This window comes from Vanellus vanellus (genome assembly GCF_965231255.1).
Source record: "Vanellus vanellus genome assembly, contig: HAP1_SCAFFOLD_29, whole genome shotgun sequence".
Taxonomy (NCBI): Eukaryota; Metazoa; Chordata; class Aves; order Charadriiformes; family Charadriidae; genus Vanellus; species Vanellus vanellus.
This window is the reverse complement of record NW_028127296.1, coordinates 371,440-392,467: the sequence shown is the minus strand read 5'-3', so window position 1 is coordinate 392,467 and position 21,028 is coordinate 371,440. Positions and strand designations below refer to the sequence as shown.

At 42.1% G+C, this 21,028-nt stretch overlaps 1 protein-coding gene across 1 annotated transcript in view; it reads left to right on the top strand.

Moving 5' to 3' along the window:
• Positions 1–15,452: 15,452 nt before the first annotated feature.
• Positions 15,453–21,028, top strand: part of LOC309685373 (electroneutral sodium bicarbonate exchanger 1-like) — a gene marked incomplete at both ends in the record, with an annotated part of 59,489 nt that continues 53,913 nt past the window's right edge. Inside the window, 2 exons of the mRNA XM_082501145.1 lie at positions 15,453–15,476; positions 15,833–15,961. Coding sequence (XP_082357271.1) covers positions 15,453–15,476; positions 15,833–15,961 — 153 coding nt within the window. The remainder of the gene's footprint in view (positions 15,477–15,832; positions 15,962–21,028) is intronic.

Sequence of the window (21,028 nt, the reverse complement as noted above, 5' to 3'; positions counted from 1 at the left end):
AATAGAACTACAAAAGGAGGTGCCCCAAGACTTAATGGATGGGGCTCCCCACCAAAAAGCTAGAGTTCCTGGTGCGGAGGTGGTCTGAACAAAGACCCCCGCTCACACTGAACCCATCTTCGGCGCCACCCGTGGACATAGAAGAAGGGTTCAAAGGAAACAAAAAGGTGGCAGAAAGCTAAATCCTCCGCCCCCCCAAGGTGAGAGGGGAGGCAGAGGGTAAATGTTTGTTAGACAACTCATCTGCAATAATAAAGGAGACTTACTAATTACAGTTGCAGTAGAGCCAAGGAAAAAACCCGTGACTTTTTTAATTGATACAGGGGCCCAAATTACAGCAATTAATCGGAGTGAGGTAGAACAGTCGGCATCTCGGCCCCTTCTAAACACCTAATAGTACTAAATGCTTTGGGGAAAACCCAATCTGTGCCCATGACTCCAGTAATCTTGTGGCTACCAGGAGAGGAAAGTCCGGTAGACACCATGGCGGTTATAAAGCCCTTCCAAATAAATCTCCTAGAAATAAATGTTTTGAAGAGAAGACAGTGGCGGGACACCCAAAGGAACTTACAGTCTTTCAGCATTCCTCAGGTTAGAAGGCTAACCGAGAATTTCAGTGTGTCAGTGCGCCTGCTACAAGCGGCGCCTCCCCTCCCCCCTTCCCGCTTGACTAATGTGAAACCCTACCCGTTACCCCTGGGGGCGGGGGAGGGCATCACCCCCGTGTTAGAAGATCCGAAGAAGCAGAGAGTCGTAGTCCCGACACAGTCCCCCTTCAACTCTCCCATATAGCCCGTGAGAAAACCTAATAAGAAATGGAGATTGGCTGTAGACTACCGGCGCTTCAATAACAATACGGGCCCATTAACGGCTGCCGTGCCAAACATCGCTGAGTTAATCGCCACCATTCAGAAACAATCTCACCCGGTGATAGCAACAATTGATGTCAAAGACATTTTTTTATGGTTCCGCTGCAACCTGTGAAACAGGAATGCTTTGCTTTCACGTGTGTGTGTGGGGGGGGGGGGGGGGCAGCAGTATACGTTTACTCGACTGCCTCAAGGATGTAAACACTCCCCCACACCAGCTCATCATGTACTGGCCCAAGAACTTGAAACCATTCACATACAAGAAAGAGTTAAAATTTACAAAGACCCCACCCCTGACGGGGTGGCTCAGAGCGCCTCCATAAAAAAAAATAAAATAGTATGCTCAAATAAAACACTATTGCGATTTTTTGTGACAAAAGGAACTGCTAAAATACTGCCTATCCAAGATGAGGCGAACTTAGATAAGGAGATGCCCCCAACTTTCCCTTGTGATCAAAGTCGCTCCCCCATTCTCAGAGCAAGTTTTAAATGCATAGTTTACTGATGCTTCATCGAAGCGAGAAGAGAAAGTTTAGAAGTACCGGGCTGTGGCCCTTCAAGTAAAAACCAAGAAGCAAATCATTACAAGAGAAGGCAGTGCACAGGTGAGAGAGCTGGTTGCAGTGTGGAGTGTGTTTCAAGGTGAGAGACAGACTCTTTCTCCTGTGCATGAAAAGGAAGCAAAAGTTAATAAAGAAAAGACTAAAAGTGCAGAGACCGCCTTTAAATATTACAATTAAATAAAGTATTGATCAAAGTCTGGAAAGAATCATCCCTGACTCCCTGTTGGGAGGTACCTTTTCTTGTTTTACTCACTACAGATTCTGTTGTTCGGACTGCTGAAAAAGAGTGGACTCACGCAAGCCGAATCAAGGACCCGTTCGAAGTTCCCATTAGGAGGCAACAGGAAGCCCAGACAACCTAAAGGTTACTGTTATAAGTTGATCTCACAAAATTGACGTGAGACAGAGTCAATTAAATTTTGAAGTATTTGTGATAAGCTCAGCGCTGTTTGTTCACCAAACCTAGAAACTCGCATTGTCACATTGTTTTACAAAAAGGCAATTGCTGAACCTGCTGTTGCAAGATAGCCAGCATCCTGTGAGCGGGCAAGGCTAAAACTGCAAAGGTCAGGTTATGCAAACAAAGTAGGATGTGAAAAAGACTTGGAGGAGGGGAGGGGGGCTCATGAAGACGAAGAGTACATGATGTGAGGAAGACATGAATCTTTCATCCCTGCGACAACCAGGAGGAAAAGGAAAGCAGAAAATGACCCCCTAGCAACAAGTCGTGTCGTGCAGATGCAGAGTACCTCTCTACCGGAAAAAGAAGAGTATAAAACCAGGGACTTTCGGGAACCGGGCGCGAGCCGTCGGCGGAGTGAGACTCCCGGGCCGCCCAGCGCTGTTTTGCTTGCTGCCGCTTGCTAAATAAATATTCCAAATTTTAATTGACTCTGTCTCGCATCAATTTGTGGGATCAACTTATAACAATTTTGGTGCCGAAACCCGGGATAGAGGCAATCTGGTGAGAAGCCCCATACGGGGAGGCGCCCCGCTGAAATTCAGCGGCCCTGGCTGGGTGCTATCGCATCACATCCTCTACCGACGAACCCTAAATTCGGCAACAAGCAAAAGAAAGCCGGCAAACCCTGTAATCTTTGTGCACGAAGCCCCGAACGAAGACGCAGGAACGCGTGAGTATAGGCCGGTTATCCGTTCGGTTGGGGTTGGGTATCCCGGAGTGTGATAATGTGAGACGTCCACCGGACTTAGTAGTCCACCGGATGAAGCGAGTGCGGACCCCTTAGTAGTGCGGTTCCCATCTCCCGCGAGGGACTGGGCCACGAATAGGGGGAGCGTGTGTGTGTGTGTAAGAAGGCACTCCGGAAGATGGGACAGAGGAAGAGCAAGCCCTCTGATCCCATGGGTGGATTGGGACCTCATGTGAGACTTCCCCAAATACCACCAGACAGCCCATTGAGTTTAATGATCAAATATTAGGATGATTACCCCTTCTAGGCGGGGTAAGGACAAAGTGAAATTGATTCACTATTGTATGGAAATATGGAGAGAAAGAAACAAATAAGAAAATGTTTATATTGGCCAATTTAGATTTGTGATCAGTCTGACTATCTTGGTGCAGATTAGTGGTAACAGTCTGACTATCTTGGTGCAGATTAGTGGCAAACGGCAAATAGTTTAAGATTTAAGTTACACGTAACTAGCTATTGTTTTAATTAGAAAATCTTTTGGTGTGAGTGAGAAGTGTAATAGGCTCTTTTATATGACTGAGTGAGTGTTTGAGTGAGTGAGGTGCAGAGTTTGTGTGTTCGCCCTAAGCAAAAAAGAATTTTTATAATAGAGGAGAGTGAACATCGACATAGTCCAGGCGCAGACATTAAATGGCTACTACAGCGGCCAAACTGGACTAATCAAGACACTGAACATAAAACTCATATGGTGGATCTGCGCACCAGAGTTGATCAAGAAATTAAAGAATCTGTTCCTCAAAGACAGAATATAAATAAAACTCTTAGTGAATATCAAAGGAAAGATAACCCCCCCGACATTTATAAAAACATTGTTGAAAAGGAATATAAGACAAAAAGATTTTAATGAAGATTAGAGGGGTCAAAGTTTCTATTTACTGGGGACTCGTAAAGTCACCGAGCCCTAAATGAAGTTAAAATTGAGTCCCCAACACGAAGTGTCCGAGTTCCTTGTGAACTTGGGCGCCAAAAGATCAACCGTCCAAAGGTTACCATCTGGATGTGTTGAATCAAAGGAAAAACTCCGAGTAATTGGTGCAAAGAGGAAAACTTTTAAAGTGCCCCTGATAAAAAGTGTAACAATAGAAACTCCAAATAAATATGGAGTGAGAACATTTTTATTAGTTCCAGAAGCTGAATATAACTTTTTGAGATGAGACCTGATAGTAAAATTAGGAATTAATTTGAGAGTAGATCAGGAGAAACTAAAAGTAAAATTATGCTTATTAACTGCGAAACATGAAGCCACAATTAATCCAGAAACCTAGTATAGCCCAAGATCGGTGAAAAAAAAAAAAAAAAAAAAAAAAAAAAAAAAAAAAATTAAACCGATCACAGTCTCCATAAGAGACCCAGACCAACCAATTAAGATAAAATAATATCCCATCTCCAGAGAAGGGAGAGAAGAGTTGCAACCAATAATCTAGAGATTTTTGACCCAAAGACTTTTAAAACCCTGTATGTCTCCTCACAATACTCCCAATCCTGCCCGTAAAGCAGCCGGATGGGTCCTATTGTCTGGTATAACACTATACTTAATCAATTAAGCCCAGATTACAAATGGTATAGTGTCATAAATTTAAAAGATGCCTTTTGGGCCTCCTCCTTAGAGGAAGATTGCAGGGATTATTTCGCCTTCAAATGGGAAAATCCCAAAACACATAGAAAACAACAATTACGGTGGACCGTCTTGCCCCAGGGGTTTACAGAATCCCCAATTATGTTTGGACAAGCTTTAGAGCAATTATTAGAATCCTATAAATTAAATCACGAGTTGATTCTGATACAATATGTAGATAATTTACTAATTGCTGGAAAAACTCAAGAAGATGTTAGAACTAAAAACATTAAGTTGCTAAATTTTCTAAGTCTCCAAAGACTAAAAGTTTCAAGATCTAAATTACAGTTTACAGAAGTAGTAGTAAAATATCTAGAGCACTGGCTTACAAAGGGGCATTAGAAATTAAATCCCAAAAGAGTAAAGGGAATCTTGCCTCTAACAATACCTACTAATAAAAGGCAAACAAGACAATTAGAATTGTTAGAGTACTGTCGACAATGGATAAAAGATTATAGTAATAAAGTAAAATATTTGTATGAATGAAATTAACTAAAAATGAACTAGTAAAGTAGACCTCTGAGGAAAAGAGGCGTTGGGAAGAGATAAAAAGAAAATTGATAGAAGCACCTGTCCTCAACTTACCTGATATCCGTAAACCCTTTCAAATTTTCATCAATGTGGATAATAGAACAACATATGTGGATTTGACCCAGGGATGGGCAGGGCAGAGAAAACCTGTAAGATATTATTCTAAAATCTTAGATCCTGTAAGCCAGGGGTGGACCACTTGCCTGCAAGTGGTAGTGACAACCGCATTATTAATAAAGGAGGTTGGAAAAGTCACCTTAGGAGGTGAACTGAAAGTATATACCCCCCATAACATCCGGGGAGTGTTGCAACAACGAGCTGATAAATGGCTTACTGACAGTCGGTTGTCGAAGTATGAGAAAATTCTGATTAACTCCCCTAGATTAGAAATGGAAATGACTTCCATTCAAAATCCGGCCCAATTTTTATACGGAGAGCCCAAAGAAAGACTACTGTCTCCAGTTAATAAATCTACAGACCAAAATAAGAGAAGATTTAGAAAAAGAAGAATTAGATGAAAGAGAAAAATTCTTTGTGGACGGCTCCTCATGAGTAGTGGAAGGGAAACAAAAATCGAGATATGCCATCATAGATAAGTACACTTTTCGAATAAGAGAATCGGGGCCATTGAATACGGCTGGGTCTGCAAAAGCCTGTGAATCATATGCTATGTTGAAAGCACCAAAAACTTTTAGAAAATAAAATTGGGACTATTTATATGGATTCCAAGTATGCCTTTGAGGTGGTACATACCTTTGGAAATCCTACCAAAAGAATTAGCCCGGGGCATACTTAACAAATTACACAGCAGAACCCATTGAGAAATTCAAGCCCTTGTATATCAATTTGAAACTAACTACGCCTGTGTCGAGATATACGGTTTAGCAAAAAGGATCTTAGAAAGATGTTTAACCTGTCACAAAGTGAATAAAAGACAACTTAAAGAAAAAGTACAAGAAGGGCGTGAATTGGCTAAAAGACCATTTGAAAAAAAAAAAAAAAAAAAAAAAAAAAAAAAATCAAGTAGATTTTACTGAATTACCGAAGGTTGAAAGATATCAGTATCTATTAGTCTTGGTTGATTGTCTTTGTAGAAGCCTTCTCGGTGGTAAGAACTACGGCAAAAACAGTTATTAAAGTTCTCTTGGAAGAGAGGCCCACATTTTACTTCCAAAATAATCAAGAAGCAACTAAATTATTTGGGACAAAATAGGAATACCACACTCCCTGGTATCCTCAAAGTTCTGGGAAAGTAGAAAGAATGAATGAGGAGATAAAGAAACATCTAACCAAGCTAAAGGTAGAGACGAGAATGAATTGAGTTAAATGTTTGCCATTAGCCTTACTACATATTAGAACTCAACCAAGAACAGATACTGGTATATCCCCCTTTAAATTGTTGTATGGGATGCCTTACAATTTCAGAATATTAGTAAAACACCTGAAAGTCGAAGATGAAATCTTAACGGAGTATATTTTAGAACTCACTAAAAGAAGAGACCTCCCTTGGACATTTCCATACACCGAATCCAACCTGGAGATCAGGTGTTGATCAAAACCAGGAAAGAAACATCATTAACGCCCCGCTGGGAGGGACCTTTTTGTTGTTTTACTTACCACAGATACAGCAGTATGGACAGCGGAGAAAAGATAGACTCACACTAGCAGAATAAAAGGACCTATCTTCCCAGAAAGGTGGACTATGATGTCAGAACCGAGAGACCTTTGAGTAAGATTAAGGAACAAGACTGGTAAATGCACTTTTCCAGAAGAGAAGTAACGGATAGTTTAACCATGTATAAAGCACCATACTTCTGGATACCTATGTTACGTTGTTTGCAAGTGTGCAAAGTTTGGTAAGAAGTGGTCATGTGTCTCGTTTAACATGCAATCTTGCTGTATGAATTGTCGCAAAAATCTGACATATCAAGAATCAGAAAGTCAAGCAAAAATCTGTAAATTATTTTGAGGATGAGAACTATCAATATCTGAACCCTAGGAGGTATATGAAATGAACTGGTATTGAGCCTTAAGACAGTGCGCTGTAAGATTCCTCTGGAAACAGGTCCAGCAACAAAACAGGTGGAAATATATTTAAGAATTATTGATAAATTAACAGCAGAGTTACTAAAGTGAGAAAGGCGTGGTAAAAGAAAAGCCAGAAAATTCCCCTGAAGACTACCTGCTGCTGCCGAGAAGATATTGATATCCCGTTGCTCTCTGCAAGAGAGTAGACGAGGACAGGCAGAGAGGTATTAAACAGTGGGGAAATGAAAGCTGGTATCCTTTCACTACCACGGCCTCAAAAAAAAAAAAAAAAAAAAAAAAAAAAAATGAACACCAACCCTTCAATTGGCACCATAGTTAACTACCTTAATTTCCACCCTGGCGGGGCCCCTCATAATACTGTGGTTAATTTTAACCTTCAGGCCTTGTTATTGTTAACAAATTTGTAGCTTTTGTTAAGAACAAGTTAAAAACAGTGCAACTAATGGTAATAAAGCAATCAAAACTAGAAATGAATATTATACCAGATGAAAACTCTGAGTTAAATGCAACTTGTGAAGTACTGTCCAGGTTTGATCAGCAAATTTCTTGTAAATAAAAGAAAAAGAGGGGAAGGATTGTAATAAGTAACAGAAGATCATTTGCTGATCCAACCAGTCGCTCAAGGACCGTCTGGACAGTAGGTTATCTCAAGCACAATAAAAGCTCAAGCACAAGCGCTTAAGCGGTTTGATGAACAAAATAGTAAAAAGTAAAAGGGGGGAATTGTGATAAGCTCAGCGCTGTTTGTTCACCAAACCTAGAAACTCGCATTGTCACATTGTTTTACAAAAAGGCAATTGCTGAACCTGCTGTTGCAAGATAGCCAGCATCCTGTGAGCGGGCAAGGCTAAAACTGCAAAGGTCAGGTTATGCAAACAAAGTAGGATGTGAAAAAGACTTGGAGGAGGGGAGGGGGGCTCATGAAGACGAAGAGTACATGATGTGAGGAAGACATGAATCTTTCATCCCTGCGACAACCAGGAGGAAAAGGAAAGCAGAAAATGACCCCCTAGCAACAAGTCGTGTCGTGCAGATGCAGAGTACCTCTCTACCGGAAAAAGAAGAGTATAAAACCAGGGACTTTCGGGAACCGGGCGCGAGCCGTCGGCGGAGTGAGACTCCCGGGCCGCCCAGCGCTGTTTTGCTTGCTGCCGCTTGCTAAATAAATATTCCAAATTTTAATTGACTCTGTCTCGCATCAATTTGTGGGATCAACTTATAACAGTATTTATTAGCAAGCGGCAGCAAGCAAAACAGCGCTGGGCGGCCCGGGAGTCTCGCTCCACCGACGGCGCGCGCCCAATGCGGCGGCCTTCTAACATATATATGGTACTTTTTACATAATTATAAGATCTTTTAATACGCCTATACATATGCATAACCTATCCCCGCTTCGTATTAAAATTAGCTTTAAGAAGTCATTTTCATAAACTCCTCCTAACTGCGCTTGCGCAATGCTTTGTGGTGGTGGTCGCTGAGGGTCTTGAGGATGAAGGCTGCAAATTCTTCTTCATCACTTCAAGTAACCTTTTGTCCCTGCGCAGACTCAGTTTTTCTTTGGTCTCTGTCCAGACCGCAGGGTTGGTTTCAGCCGCCTTTCAAGGCCTTCTTTTATTCGCTATCAGGAGCTGTCCTTGGCAATGCTTCAAGACTTCTCGCTTTGTCCATTTCTTATCAGGCCTGTTTTTTTTGGTCATGAATTACTACTAGTTAATTAGTACTATATCTTTGACTCAGTCCCCCCCTTTTTCTAAAGAGCTAGTAAATTCTATAAGGATTCTTCATCTAACACTTTCTCAAAATATTTATCTAAGTGCTATAGGTATCTCTAAAACTCTGGCAGTACTAAACAAACACCCTTAAAATTCCACAAATGAAAATCTTAACACTAGTATTGCCAGTGGTCTTGGGGTAAAGGTTTCTTTCTTTCAAGTCTTTTCACAATTTATTATACTTTGTCTACATAGCTTGACCTTGTAGCTTAGTCTTGTCTGCACAATCATGCGTATCCTATTTACACAGTAAAATGTTGGCCATCTTGCCACTTCTTGTTAAGCAGTTGCCTTCTTGTGGAAATGTAAGGTTTTAGGTTTGGTGAACAAACGATACTGAGTTTATCACAATTCCCCCCTTTACTTTTTACTATTTTGTTCATCAAACCGCTTAAGCTCTTGTTGACTTAAACTAAAGGTCTCCAGGGGTTCATACTTGCTTTTAATAAGCATTAAATGAGCTGCTTCTAATCTGCCTTTTACAATTGCAACTATTTTATTGAATATACAGGGCCCAAAGGTCAAAACTAGTATTATCAAAATTAGTGGACCAGCAAGTGTTGATAACAGAGTAGTCAGCCAGGGAGAGTGATTAAACCACGATTCATACCAGTTTTGTTGTGCTTCCCATTCCCTTTTTCTTTTTTCTAATCCTTCTCGCAGTTTGGCCATTGTATCTCTTACTATTCCAGTATGATCTGCATATACACAACATTCTTCTTTAAGGGCTGCACACACTCCTCCTTGCTGTAAAAACATTAAATCTAATCCTCTCCGGTTTTGTAATACCACTTCTGATAGCGATCTAACGGATTTCTCTAAAGCGGTTATTGATTGCTCAATCCGTACTAGATCCTCGTCTACTGCTATTCTTAATGCCTTAAATTCTTTGCTTTGTTGTACCAATGATGCTACTCCTGTTCCTACTCCCGCGCCCCCCAAGATCATTAGAGTAGCTACTGTCAATGCTGTGAAAGGCTCTCGTTTAGACAAGTGGTGTTCTTGGGTGATATGTGAGTCATATACAAATTTTTCAGGATGATAGATAATTTTAGGAATTATTGCTATTTGGACACAATAGTCGGAGGATTCATTGAAATGTTTTAGAGATATGCAGGGTGTAACTCCTATAGTGGAACAAACCCACTTAGTGTTATTAGCTGGTAACAACCATTCTGCTGGTCTTTTGGGTTTCTGTGGTTCCTTTTTATCATGGTTAACACATAGTTGCTTTTTATCTTTTGGAATCTTACCCACACACACACCTTTTCCCGTTACTTGGGTCAGCGTAATCCCATGTTTTTCTGTGTCCCATATACATTGTGCTGGATTAGTGCCATTTATACGTCGGGGTTTTTTTGTTACTCCTATAGCTTCATAAAAGGGTGATTTTATCCCATAACATAACCAACAATGCTTGGTAAGTTTCGGGTTAGTTTTGTTCAACACCAAATAGCTAGCTTGCATCATTTTCCAAAGGGGGTTATCTTCAGAGTTTTCGTTAGGGGGTTGAGTGGTTTGGGTACTATTAATTACAAGAACTTTTGTTACATCACCTTTTGTTTGTTTTTTTTTGGTCAATTTATCCGTCAATGTCTGGTTGAGACGGCTTGTTTTCTTAGCTAGGTTATCAGTCAGAACTTGGTTGGGGCCTACTGGCAGTGGATCATTCGAGGCTGGTTCTTTTTTAATGTGTATTAGTCCACCTCTATTTTGCCCTAGTTTTTTGTAATACCGAACTCCCCATGTTTTTCCTACTAGCCAGCTAGGGTCTTGAGGTCGGGTCACATTTAAGTGCCAGTAATTACAGCTCCACTTTGTGGCGTTAATGTACCCGTTTCTATCTAATGTACGTACTACTTGTGGTTTACATCCATAAGGGGCCCAGGATACTTTCAAGAAAGGATCTTTTCCGGGCTCTCGAATCCACTGGGTAGCAATTGTTTCACAACCCCAGTATGCACAAAAATATTGTCCTGGTTGGTTACAATACGATTTTCCAGGGTTAGAGCTTGGGCATAGATAAAACGGTGTACCTTCATTTTCACATGTTTTATCTACTGGTGCTAACTGGCACAGAGTAGTATGAAAGCTAGGGGCCCCTGGAGTTATTATGGTTTGTATGACTTTATCATCATCATCACCCACTTGATATAGTGTCCATTTGAATGGCCGATGAGCTTGGTGGATCCATTTACTCCATGTTTGTGGTAGCATTAGAAACAGAATAATCAGGACGTACCGAAAAGGGTGAAGCCTCCAGTTTCGTTTTAAGCCAATTCGACTAGCGCTTTCTTCCCATATGGAACTTCGGGGCCTTTTTACTTGGAAGGCTTTTAGACTATCTGCAGTGACTGGGGTCAGTTCTCCACAGTACTTTGTCCCTCCACCTCGCTCGTCAACTCGGTTGCTTCGAGCTACGAGGAATGTCATCTTCTCGGTGGCAAGGACAATCTTCAGGAGAAAGGCGATAGTAAATCGGCCTTCATTTATTTATTTATTTTCTGTTTGGCTCCCGGTTCTCTTGTAAATAGCGCTTTGGTATTTTATTTAAATTGTTTAAATGGGGGCTACTCCTGTTCTCGGCACCTCCAAAGATATGTAAGTTCCCCCCCCACACTACTACTGAACTTATTACTACAATTATTACACCTCAGTATCTTAATCTTCCTTTTAAGTCCGATTTAAACTTTTTTGAAAGTCATTTTCAGGCTTCCAGGGAGGCTTGCAACTTCCCAAGACTGGTCCGGATCATTGATGGGTCCTTTTATGCGGCTCGCGTGGGTCCAGCCTTTTTCTGCTGTCCGGACGGCAGTTTCTGTGGTAAGCAAAACAAGATAGGGTCCTTCCCATCGAGGGGTTAATGAGGATTCTTTCCAGGATTTAACTAAAATTTTATCCCCTGGTTTAATCTTATGTATTGGTATATCTAAAGGAGGTCTTTGGACTACTAAACTTTTATTTCGTAATTGTTCCCTTCGGGCCATTAGCTGAATTAGATAAGGTTTAACTTGTTGGCTTTCGAGTTGGGGGTGATCTTGTGGGATTTCCAAGTCATACGGCATTCCGTATAACATTTCGAAAGGGGAAATCCCAACATCTGTTCGGGGCTGGGTTCGAATATTTAGCAATGCTAGGGGTAGGCACTTTACCCAAGACATTTTTGTCTCTACCATCAACTTTGTCAACTGCTTTTTTATTTCTCCGTTCATTCTCTCAACTTTACCCGAGCTCTGCGGGTGCCACGGAGTGTGATATTGCCACTGTGTGCCCAGGGAGGACAGAGTTTCTTTCGCGATTTTTGATATAAAATGTGGTCCTCTATCAGAGTCAATTACTTCGATAGAGCCATATCTCGGGATGATTTCTTCTAATAACCACTTCACTACTGTCTGAGCTGTGGCTCGGGCCGTTGGAAAGGCTTCTACAAAGTGTGTTAAATGATCTACAATTACTAATAAATACTTATATCTCCCTACTCTTGGTAGTTCGGTAAAGTCTATCTGAATTCTCGCGAAAGGCCTATGTGCTAGTTCTCTTCCTCCCAGTGGTCTCTCTCTCACTTGGTGTTTATTGACTTTTTGACAAATTATGCATTCGCTTATGATCCTTTTTGCTATATTGTATATTCCAATGCACATATATTTGATGGCAAATTGGTCTACTAAGGCTTGGGTTCCCCAGTGAGTTTTTCTATGAAATTCTCGCATTATTCTTAGAGCTAGGGACTTAGGAAGGACATCCCGGCCATCAGGAAGCTTCCAATGCCCCTTCTCTCTTTCCCTGATTCCCATCTGGGCCAATTTTTCTTTTTCTTGGACCGTAAAGCTTAGAATATGGCAGTCTGTATCTATTTCTGGCAAAAGACTATGATTTTTCACTGCATCTACTCCATAGTCCTTCCAACATTCATAACACGGGAAGTCTTTTAGGTTATCTCCACAATTGACACACTTTTTGCGAGCTTCTATGGCTGCTTTCTCACTATTTATCCTTAATGCAGCTTGTTTAGCTTCTTGATCTGCCAAATTATTCCCTCTTATTAAGGGATTTAATCCTTTCTGATGTCCTTTCAAGTGCACTACTGCTATTCCTTTTGGGCCTCTCAAGGCTTGTAAGACTTGAGTTATTAACTCCTGATGTACCAGCCCTTTGCCTTGGGAATTTATCAGTCCCCTTTCTTCCCATATTTTTCCAAAGGTGTGTACTACTCCAAATGCATATTTTGAGTCGGTATATATTGTTCCAATTTTTCCTTTTAACAGTTTTAGAGCTCTTAACACTGCAAATAATTCACATGCCTGGGCAGACCAGCTGGGGCTTAAGGGTCCCGATTCTATTACACTAAATGTATTGCCGTCGATCACGGCATATCCTGATTTTCTTTTCCCCTCTACCACTCGCGATGAGCCATCTACAAACAACTTCTCCCCTTCTCCAAGTGCTTCTTCTTCTAAATCTGGCCTAATTTTAGTTTGTTCTTCAATATTATGGAGGCAGTCGTGGGTCAGATTTTCATTAGGTTCCCCATATAAAAATTGTGCGGGATTTTGCAGGGATGTTACTTCGAGGGTTAGTCTAGGTGAGGATATCAAAATTCCTTCATACTTTATGAGCCTGGCATCAGTTATCCATTTATCTGCTTTTTGTTGTAATATTCCCCTGATGTTATGTGGTGACAATATTTTAACTTCTCCTCCGAATGTGATTTTATTTACTTCTTCTACTAGGAGGGCTGCCGCTACTACCGCCTGCAAGCAAATAGGCCATCCTCTACTTACAGGGTCTAGGAGTTTGGAAAGGTATCCTACTGTTTTTTTTCTACCTGCCCACTCCTGGGCTAGCACCCCGTATGCTGTTTCTTCTTCTATATTTACAAATAAAAAGAATGGTTTCTTCAAGTCGGGTAGACTTAAAACGGGGGCATTAACTAGATCAGCCTTTAAGGCTTCTAATTGGTCCTCATCATTGTTTGTCCATTTCAGTAATCCATCTTTTGTTAATTTGGTATACAGGAATTTGACCTTTTTACTATAACCTTCAATCCATTGCCTGCAGTAGCCCAGTAGTCCCAATAGTTGCCTAATCTGTCTTTTAGTTTTTGGAGCCGGTAATGATAATATGCCTTGTACCCTCTCTGGGTCTAATTTCTTAGTTCCTTTACTCAGTCTGTGTCCTAGATATTTTACTTCCTTTTCGACAAACTGCAATTTGGGTTTGGACACCTTTAAACCTTGTAAACTTAAAAAATTCAGTAGTCTAATACTCTCTTCCCTGACTGCCTCTTCGTTACTACCAGCTAGTAGTAAGTCATCCACATACTGGACGAGGGTCACTCCTTTTCCTAACTCGTATCTCTGCAATATTTGCTCTAATGCTTGTCCAAATAGGTTTGGAGACTCGGTGAATCCTTGGGGTAAAACTGTCCACCGTAATTGTTGCTTTCTGTGAGTGTCTGGGTCTTCCCACTCAAAGGCAAAATAATCTCTGCACTCCTCCTTTAAGGGGCATGCCCAGAAGGCATCTTTCAGATCTATTACACTATACCACTGATCGTCGGGGCCCAACTGACTTAAGAGTGTATGAGGATTCGCCACTACAGGAAATCTGGCCACTGTTCGTTTGTTAATTTCTCGCAAATCATGTACTAATCTGTACGTCCCATCCGGTTTCTTTACAGGCAAGATGGGGGTATTAAAAGGGGACATACAGGGTTCTAATATTCCCTTTTTAGTTAGCCTTTGAATTTCGGGCTTCAACCCTTGCCTCCCCTCCATTGGTAGAGGGTACTGTTTTATCCTTACTGGTATTTCTGGGTTTTTTATTGTTACGGAGAAAGGTTCAATATCTAATTTCCCAATAGTCTCCGGAGTATACCATACCTCAGGGTTTATTTTCTCTTCATCGACTGCCCGTAAAGGGCACAATTTGATTTTTAATTCACCCCTCATTACTTCTAAACTGATTCCTAGTTCGATCATCAAGTCTCTACCTAATAGATTATAGTCTGCTTCAGGCACTAGCAGCAGGGACCCCACCCCTAATTTGGAATTCGATTCCAATAGTACATCTTTTATTACAGGGACCCTGAAAGGTTCTCCTTTTGCTCCAATAACTTCTATTTTCTCCGAAGATATTTTACATCCTCGGGGTAATCTTTGAACAGTAGATCTTTCTGCTCCCGAGTCCACTAGGAACTCGATTTCTTGTCGCTGGGGACCCACTTTTAATTTTATCAAGGGCTCAGTTTTCTCACGGGTCCCCAGCAGATAGAGCCCCTGACCCCTCTAATCTTCTTTAAACATTTTTTCATCTATCATTCTTTTTCTACAATCCCTTCTAATGTGCCCTTTCTTTCCACAATAAAAACACGTCACTACTTCCTTTTCTCTTTCTTGGTCTCTACTCCCCCTCCCGGAGGATTTTGGTATTTTAGAGTCCACATTCCGTCTAGGGAAAGGACCTCTCTGTCCTTCCTTTACTGCCGCTACCAAAATCCTAGCTTGCCTTTTCTGAGCTTCGTCCTCTCTTCGAACATAAACTTTCTGAGCCTCTCGGAGTAATTCATCTAACCCTCTTTGTTGCCAGTCCTCCATTTTTTCTAATTTCTTCCGGATATCGACCCAGGACTTGGCTACAAACTGGGTTTTCAATAATGCCTGTCCTAAATCTGTGGTCGGGTCTAACCCGGAGTACATTTGTAGACTTTTCCGTAATCTTTCTAACCATTCCGTAGGGTTTTCATCTTTCTTTTGCTGCTCATTGAATGCTTTATTAATGTTCTGTCCTCGAGGGACAGCTTCTTTAATTCCTTGTATAATTATTATCCGCAAATCGGACATATGGCCTCTATCAACTTCATTCTGGTTATTCCAATTAGGTCTCTGGGTTGGCCATTTTACATCTGCTGCCGGACCCCCTTGATGCTGATGATCCCATATCCTCATTCCAGCTCGCCTAATCATATCTCTTTCTTCGGAAGTAAATAAAATATTCAAAATTGCTTGTAACTCGTCCCAGGTATAAATATTAGGACCTAGGAACTGGTCTAACCTTTCCGAAACCCCTAGGGGGTCATCCAAAAGGTTCCCCATTTCTTTTTTAAATTCTCTCACGTCCCCTGAGTTAAGTGGGACGGATACATATCCCATGCCAGGTTGCGGTCCCCCCATCGCAATTTCTCTGAGGGGACATAGACTTGCTTGTTCTTTCCTCCATCTAGTTTGACTACGGGTTATTATCCTACTTTCTTCAGGGGAACTCGGAGCAGAATCGTTCTCATAACCTGGCGCTACTGGTGGAGGGGGTGCCAGGGGTTGTGGAGGTGGGGGTGGTGGAATATAAGGAGGAGGTGAAAGAGGGGTTCCCTCTTCATCCTTCAGTCTCCTTCTCTTACCCTTTTCCTTCTTTTCTTTTAGTGGATACAAATTTACCCTTGTTTCTGAACTAATCCACAAATGAGCATATTCACTCTCCTCTGAATTAAAAGGTTCCTTCGAATTTACATAAATATTCAAGGCTTGGCAAACCCAGTCCTCGAAGGAACCAAATACAGGCCAATATAGGGGGTCTCCCCTTATTTGTTTCCCCCCCCAAACTTCCATACAATAATGAATCAATTTTACTTTGTCCTTACCCCGCCTAGAGGGGTAATCATCCCAATATCTAATCATTAAACCTAACGGACTGTCTGGTGGTATTTGGGGAAGTCTCACATGAGGTCCCAATCCACCCATGGGATCAGAGGGCTTGCTCTTCCTCTGTCCCATCTTCCGGAGTGCCTTCTTTCACACACACACACGCTCCCCCTATTCGTGGCCCAGTCCCTCGCGGGAGATGGGAACCGCACTACTAAGGGGTCCACACTCGCTTCGTCCAGTGGACTACTAAGTCCGGTGGACGTCTCACACTATCACACTCCAGGATACCCAACCCCAACCGAACGGATAACCGGCCTATACTCACGCGTTCCTGCGTCTTCGTTCGGGGCTTCGTGCACAAAGATTACAGGGTTTGCCGGCTTTCTTTTGCTTGTTGCCGAATTTAGGGTTCGTCGGTAGAGGATGTGATGCGATAGCACCCAGCCAGGGCCGCTGAATTTCAGCGGGGCGCCTCCCCGTATAGGGCTTCTCACCAGATTGCCTCTATCCGAGTCACGGCACCAAAATTGTTATAAGTTGATCTCACAAAATTGACGTGAGACAGAGTCAATTAAATTTTGAAGTATTTATTAGCAAGCGGCAGCAAGCAAAACAGCGCTGGGCGGCCCGGGAGTCTCGCTCCACCGACGGCGCGCGCCCAATGCGGCGGCCTTCTAACATATATATGGTACTTTTTACATAATTATAAGATCTTTTAATACGCCTATACATATGCATAACCTATCCCCGCTTCGTATTAAAATTAGCTTTAAGAAGTCATTTTCATAAACTCCTCCTAACTGCGCTTGCGCAATGCTTTGTGGTGGTGGTCGCTGAGGGTCTTGAGGATGAAGGCTGCAAATTCTTCTTCATCACTTCAAGTAACCTTTTGTCCCTGCGCAGACTCAGTTTTTCTTTGGTCTCTGTCCAGACCGCAGGGTTGGTTTCAGCCGCCTTTCAAGGCCTTCTTTTATTCGCTATCAGGAGCTGTCCTTGGCAATGCTTCAAGACTTCTCGCTTTGTCCATTTCTTATCAGGCCTGTTTTTTTTGGTCATGAATTACTACTAGTTAATTAGTACTATATCTTTGACTCAGTCCCCCCCTTTTTCTAAAGAGCTAGTAAATTCTATAAGGATTCTTCATCTAACACTTTCTCAAAATATTTATCTAAGTGCTATAGGTATCTCTAAAACTCTGGCAGTACTAAACAAACACCCTTAAAATTCCACAAATGAAAATCTTAACACTAGTATTGCCAGTGGTCTTGGGGTAAAGGTTTCTTTCTTTCAAGTCTTTTCACAATTTATTATACTTTGTCTACATAGCTTGACCTTGTAGCTTAGTCTTGTCTGCACAATCATGCGTATCCTATTTACACAGTAAAATGTTGGCCATCTTGCCACTTCTTGTTAAGCAGTTGCCTTCTTGTGGAAATGTAAGGTTTTAGGTTTGGTGAACAAACGATACTGAGTTTATCACAGTTACCTTCCGAAGAAAGACAAATGAATGAAACTGTCTTTTGTAGAAATCCTAACTGTATTTGTTATCCCTTTGTCTAAGTGTAAACTTTGTAAAGAAAAGTGGTGGGTCCACTGCCTCTATGGGTATCCTCTTAGTAGTATTTGCCATGAATGTTATAACTACAGACATTACGCATAAGAGTTGCAACCGGGAAAATCATAAAAGAATCTAAGAAGTAGTAAAATATCTTTGCCAAAAGCATGAACCCTGAGAAGTGTTGTCTCCATGCAAATGAACCTTGTTTAACAGAGGCCAAAATTGTGCAGGTGACTTGCGGACAGACAGTGTCTAAGATAGGGTGTAGAGCTTAGGAGGTAAAAAGTAAAAACTGACAAGCATGTAAGTCAAGGTGAGCTAAATATGAAGGAGGTTCCCCTGAAAAATACGACTGCTGCCGAGAAGATGGTACCCCTCGCTGCTCTAAGCAACAGAGTAGGCAGAGGAAGAGGCAGAGGCGTACTGCTGTGGGGATTGAGATTAATAAACCACCTCCAGAAATGACCCATATAGCCCTTTGACTTACAACTCCCAACCCAAGCAACCTTAAGACTTTCCCGAAGTCTACACACTCTCCCAGGAAACAAAAGTAAAAAAAAAAAAAATAAAAAAAATAAAATAAAAAAAAAATATATATATAAATTGCCAGAGATATTGAAATACCTATAGCAAAGGCAAGAGCACTCCACCTTTCTCAAATCTGCAAATAAGTCTGTGTACAATAAAAGTGTTGGTAATGACAATAAAGCAACAAAATAGTTGCAATTGTAAAAAGCAAATTAAAAGCAGCTCATTTAATGCTTATAAGAGCCAAGTATGAACCCCTAAAAAAGATACCAAAACCAAAAGAGACCTTTATTTTAAGTCAACAAAAGCTTAAGCGGTTTGATGAACAAAATAGTAAAAAAAAATAAAGGGGGGAATTGTGATAAACTCAGTATCGTTTGTTCACCAAACCTAAAAACTCACATTTCCACAAGAAGGCAACTGCTTAACAAGAGGTGGCAAGATGGCCAACATTTTACTGTGTAAACAGGATATGCATGATTGTGCAGGCAAAACTAAGCTGCAGGGTCAAGCTATGTAGACAAAGTATAATAAATTGTGAAAAGACTTGAAGGAAAGAAACCTTCACCCCAAGACCACTGGCAATACTAGTGTTTAAGATGTTAATTTGTGTAATTTTAAAGGTGTTCGTTTAGTACTGCCAGAGTTTTAGAGATACCTATAGCACTTAGATAAATACTTTGAGAAAATGTTAGATGAAGAATCCTTATAGAATTTACTAACTCTTTAGAAAAAGGGGGGGACTGAGTCAAAGATATAGTACTAATTAACTAGTAGTAATTCATAACCTAAAAGACAGGCCTGATAAAAAATGGACGAAGCAAGAAGTCTTGAGGCATTGCCAAGGACAGCTCCTGATAACAAATAAAAGAAGGCCTTGAAAGGCGGCTGAAACCAACCCTGCGGTCTGGACAGAGACCAAAAAGAAAAACTGAGTCTGCGCAGGGACAAAAGGTTACTTGAAGTGATGAAGAAGAATTTGCAGCCTTCATCCTCAAGACCCTCAGCGACCACCACCACAAAGCATTGCGCAAGCGCAGTTAGGAGGAGTTTATGAAAATGACTTCTTAAAGCTAATTTTAATACGAAGCGGGGATAGGTTATGCATATGTATAGCCGTATTAAGAGATCTTATGATTATGTAAAAAGTACCATATATATTTGAGAAAGCCGCTGCATTGAGTGCGCGCCGTCGGTGGAGTGAGACTCCCGGGCCGCCCAGCGCTGTTTTGCTTGCTGCCGCTTGCTAATAAATACTCCAAATTTTAATTGACTCTGTCTCACGTCAATTTTGTGAGATCAACTTATAACATTTCCCTTATCTGGTCTTGAAGGACCCTCCCCTGGATCTTCTTCAGAACTCTCCCCCAAGCTATCTGACTTGAGGTGGTCTTTGTCGTAAGGGGCAGGGGAAGGAGTTGACCTCCTCTTCTTCCTCCTGGTTACCGGGGCAGCTTGTACCGATTTTGATGGAGTTTGAGTAGTTTTGGTGCTGGTTGTAGTGGCTGCAGTAGGTTGTGCCGGGACAGGCGGCGGCATGGCTTGTGCCGCTGCGGGGGGGGGCACGGCTTGTGCCGGGACGGGCGGCGGAGGGGCCGGTGGTGTTGCAGTGGGGGGGGCGGCTGCCAGTGATGCCGGTGCCGCTGTGGTGGGGGGGCGGTTGCGGCCGAGCTGGGCGGGGCTGCGGTTTGCACCGCTGCAGATCGCCGAGCGGCTGCGCGGGTCTGAGTGGCGGCAGCGCATGGTCCCCTACGGCTTCCCCTGTGCCCATGTTTCCTATGAAACCACCCCTGCACCACATTCAGGAGCACCAACAACAAAATCACGATCTTGAGAAGGTACCAGAGCCCAGGAGGTTTCCATGCCCCAGCTCTGAGGGTGTCACATCAGCATAAGTATCAAAGGGCGAAGTAAACATTCCCCAGGTAGAACCGAAAGTATAATTAATAACAGAACCCATCACCTGATGCCCGAGATATACAGGTAGAGCCGTTACCCAACTCATCGTGTTATACATCTGAATTGCGAACCACACCAAAACAGCACCTTTAAACCTTCGCATAAAAAGACAAAGAATAAATGAAGTTTGCAACACCTTTGGCAGGTTAGACCAAGTTGACTGCATTAAGGTCCAACAAAGCTGTTTAAAGGCATGATACACGATTTCGTCTAAGAACGACATGATGCAAGCTGTCTGTTCTAATCTCTGAGCAAACTGGAATTCAAACTATTCGGGCAACTTATCACAGCTCTGGTGGAGCACTGCTCGGGCCCCACGTTGGGCGCCAATTAATCTGCCCTGGTTTAGGCCAAATCCACCACTGGGGACCTTGGGGACCCCAAACGGGACCGACAGATGCTCCCCTCTACCCCTCTTCAAAGAGAGAGGCAGAGGAGGAAAAAGAGACTTAGGAGTTTAGAAGGAACTAAACTACTTTAATGAAATATTAATAATAAAATAAAAGGAAATAATGAAAAATATATACAAAACCGTTTCAAGCTCCCGAGATGACAATCACGTCACCGGCTGGCACTGGGGCAGTCCCAGGCTGGACTCAGTGACGGATGGGAACTGGATTCCAGATCTGCATTCAGGATGGGGATCACAGGCAGACAAACAGAGTCCCCCTCAGACATCGGCCATTGAAGGAAGAGCACTGACCCTTTGATCCCTCAGCTTTTATACTGAGCA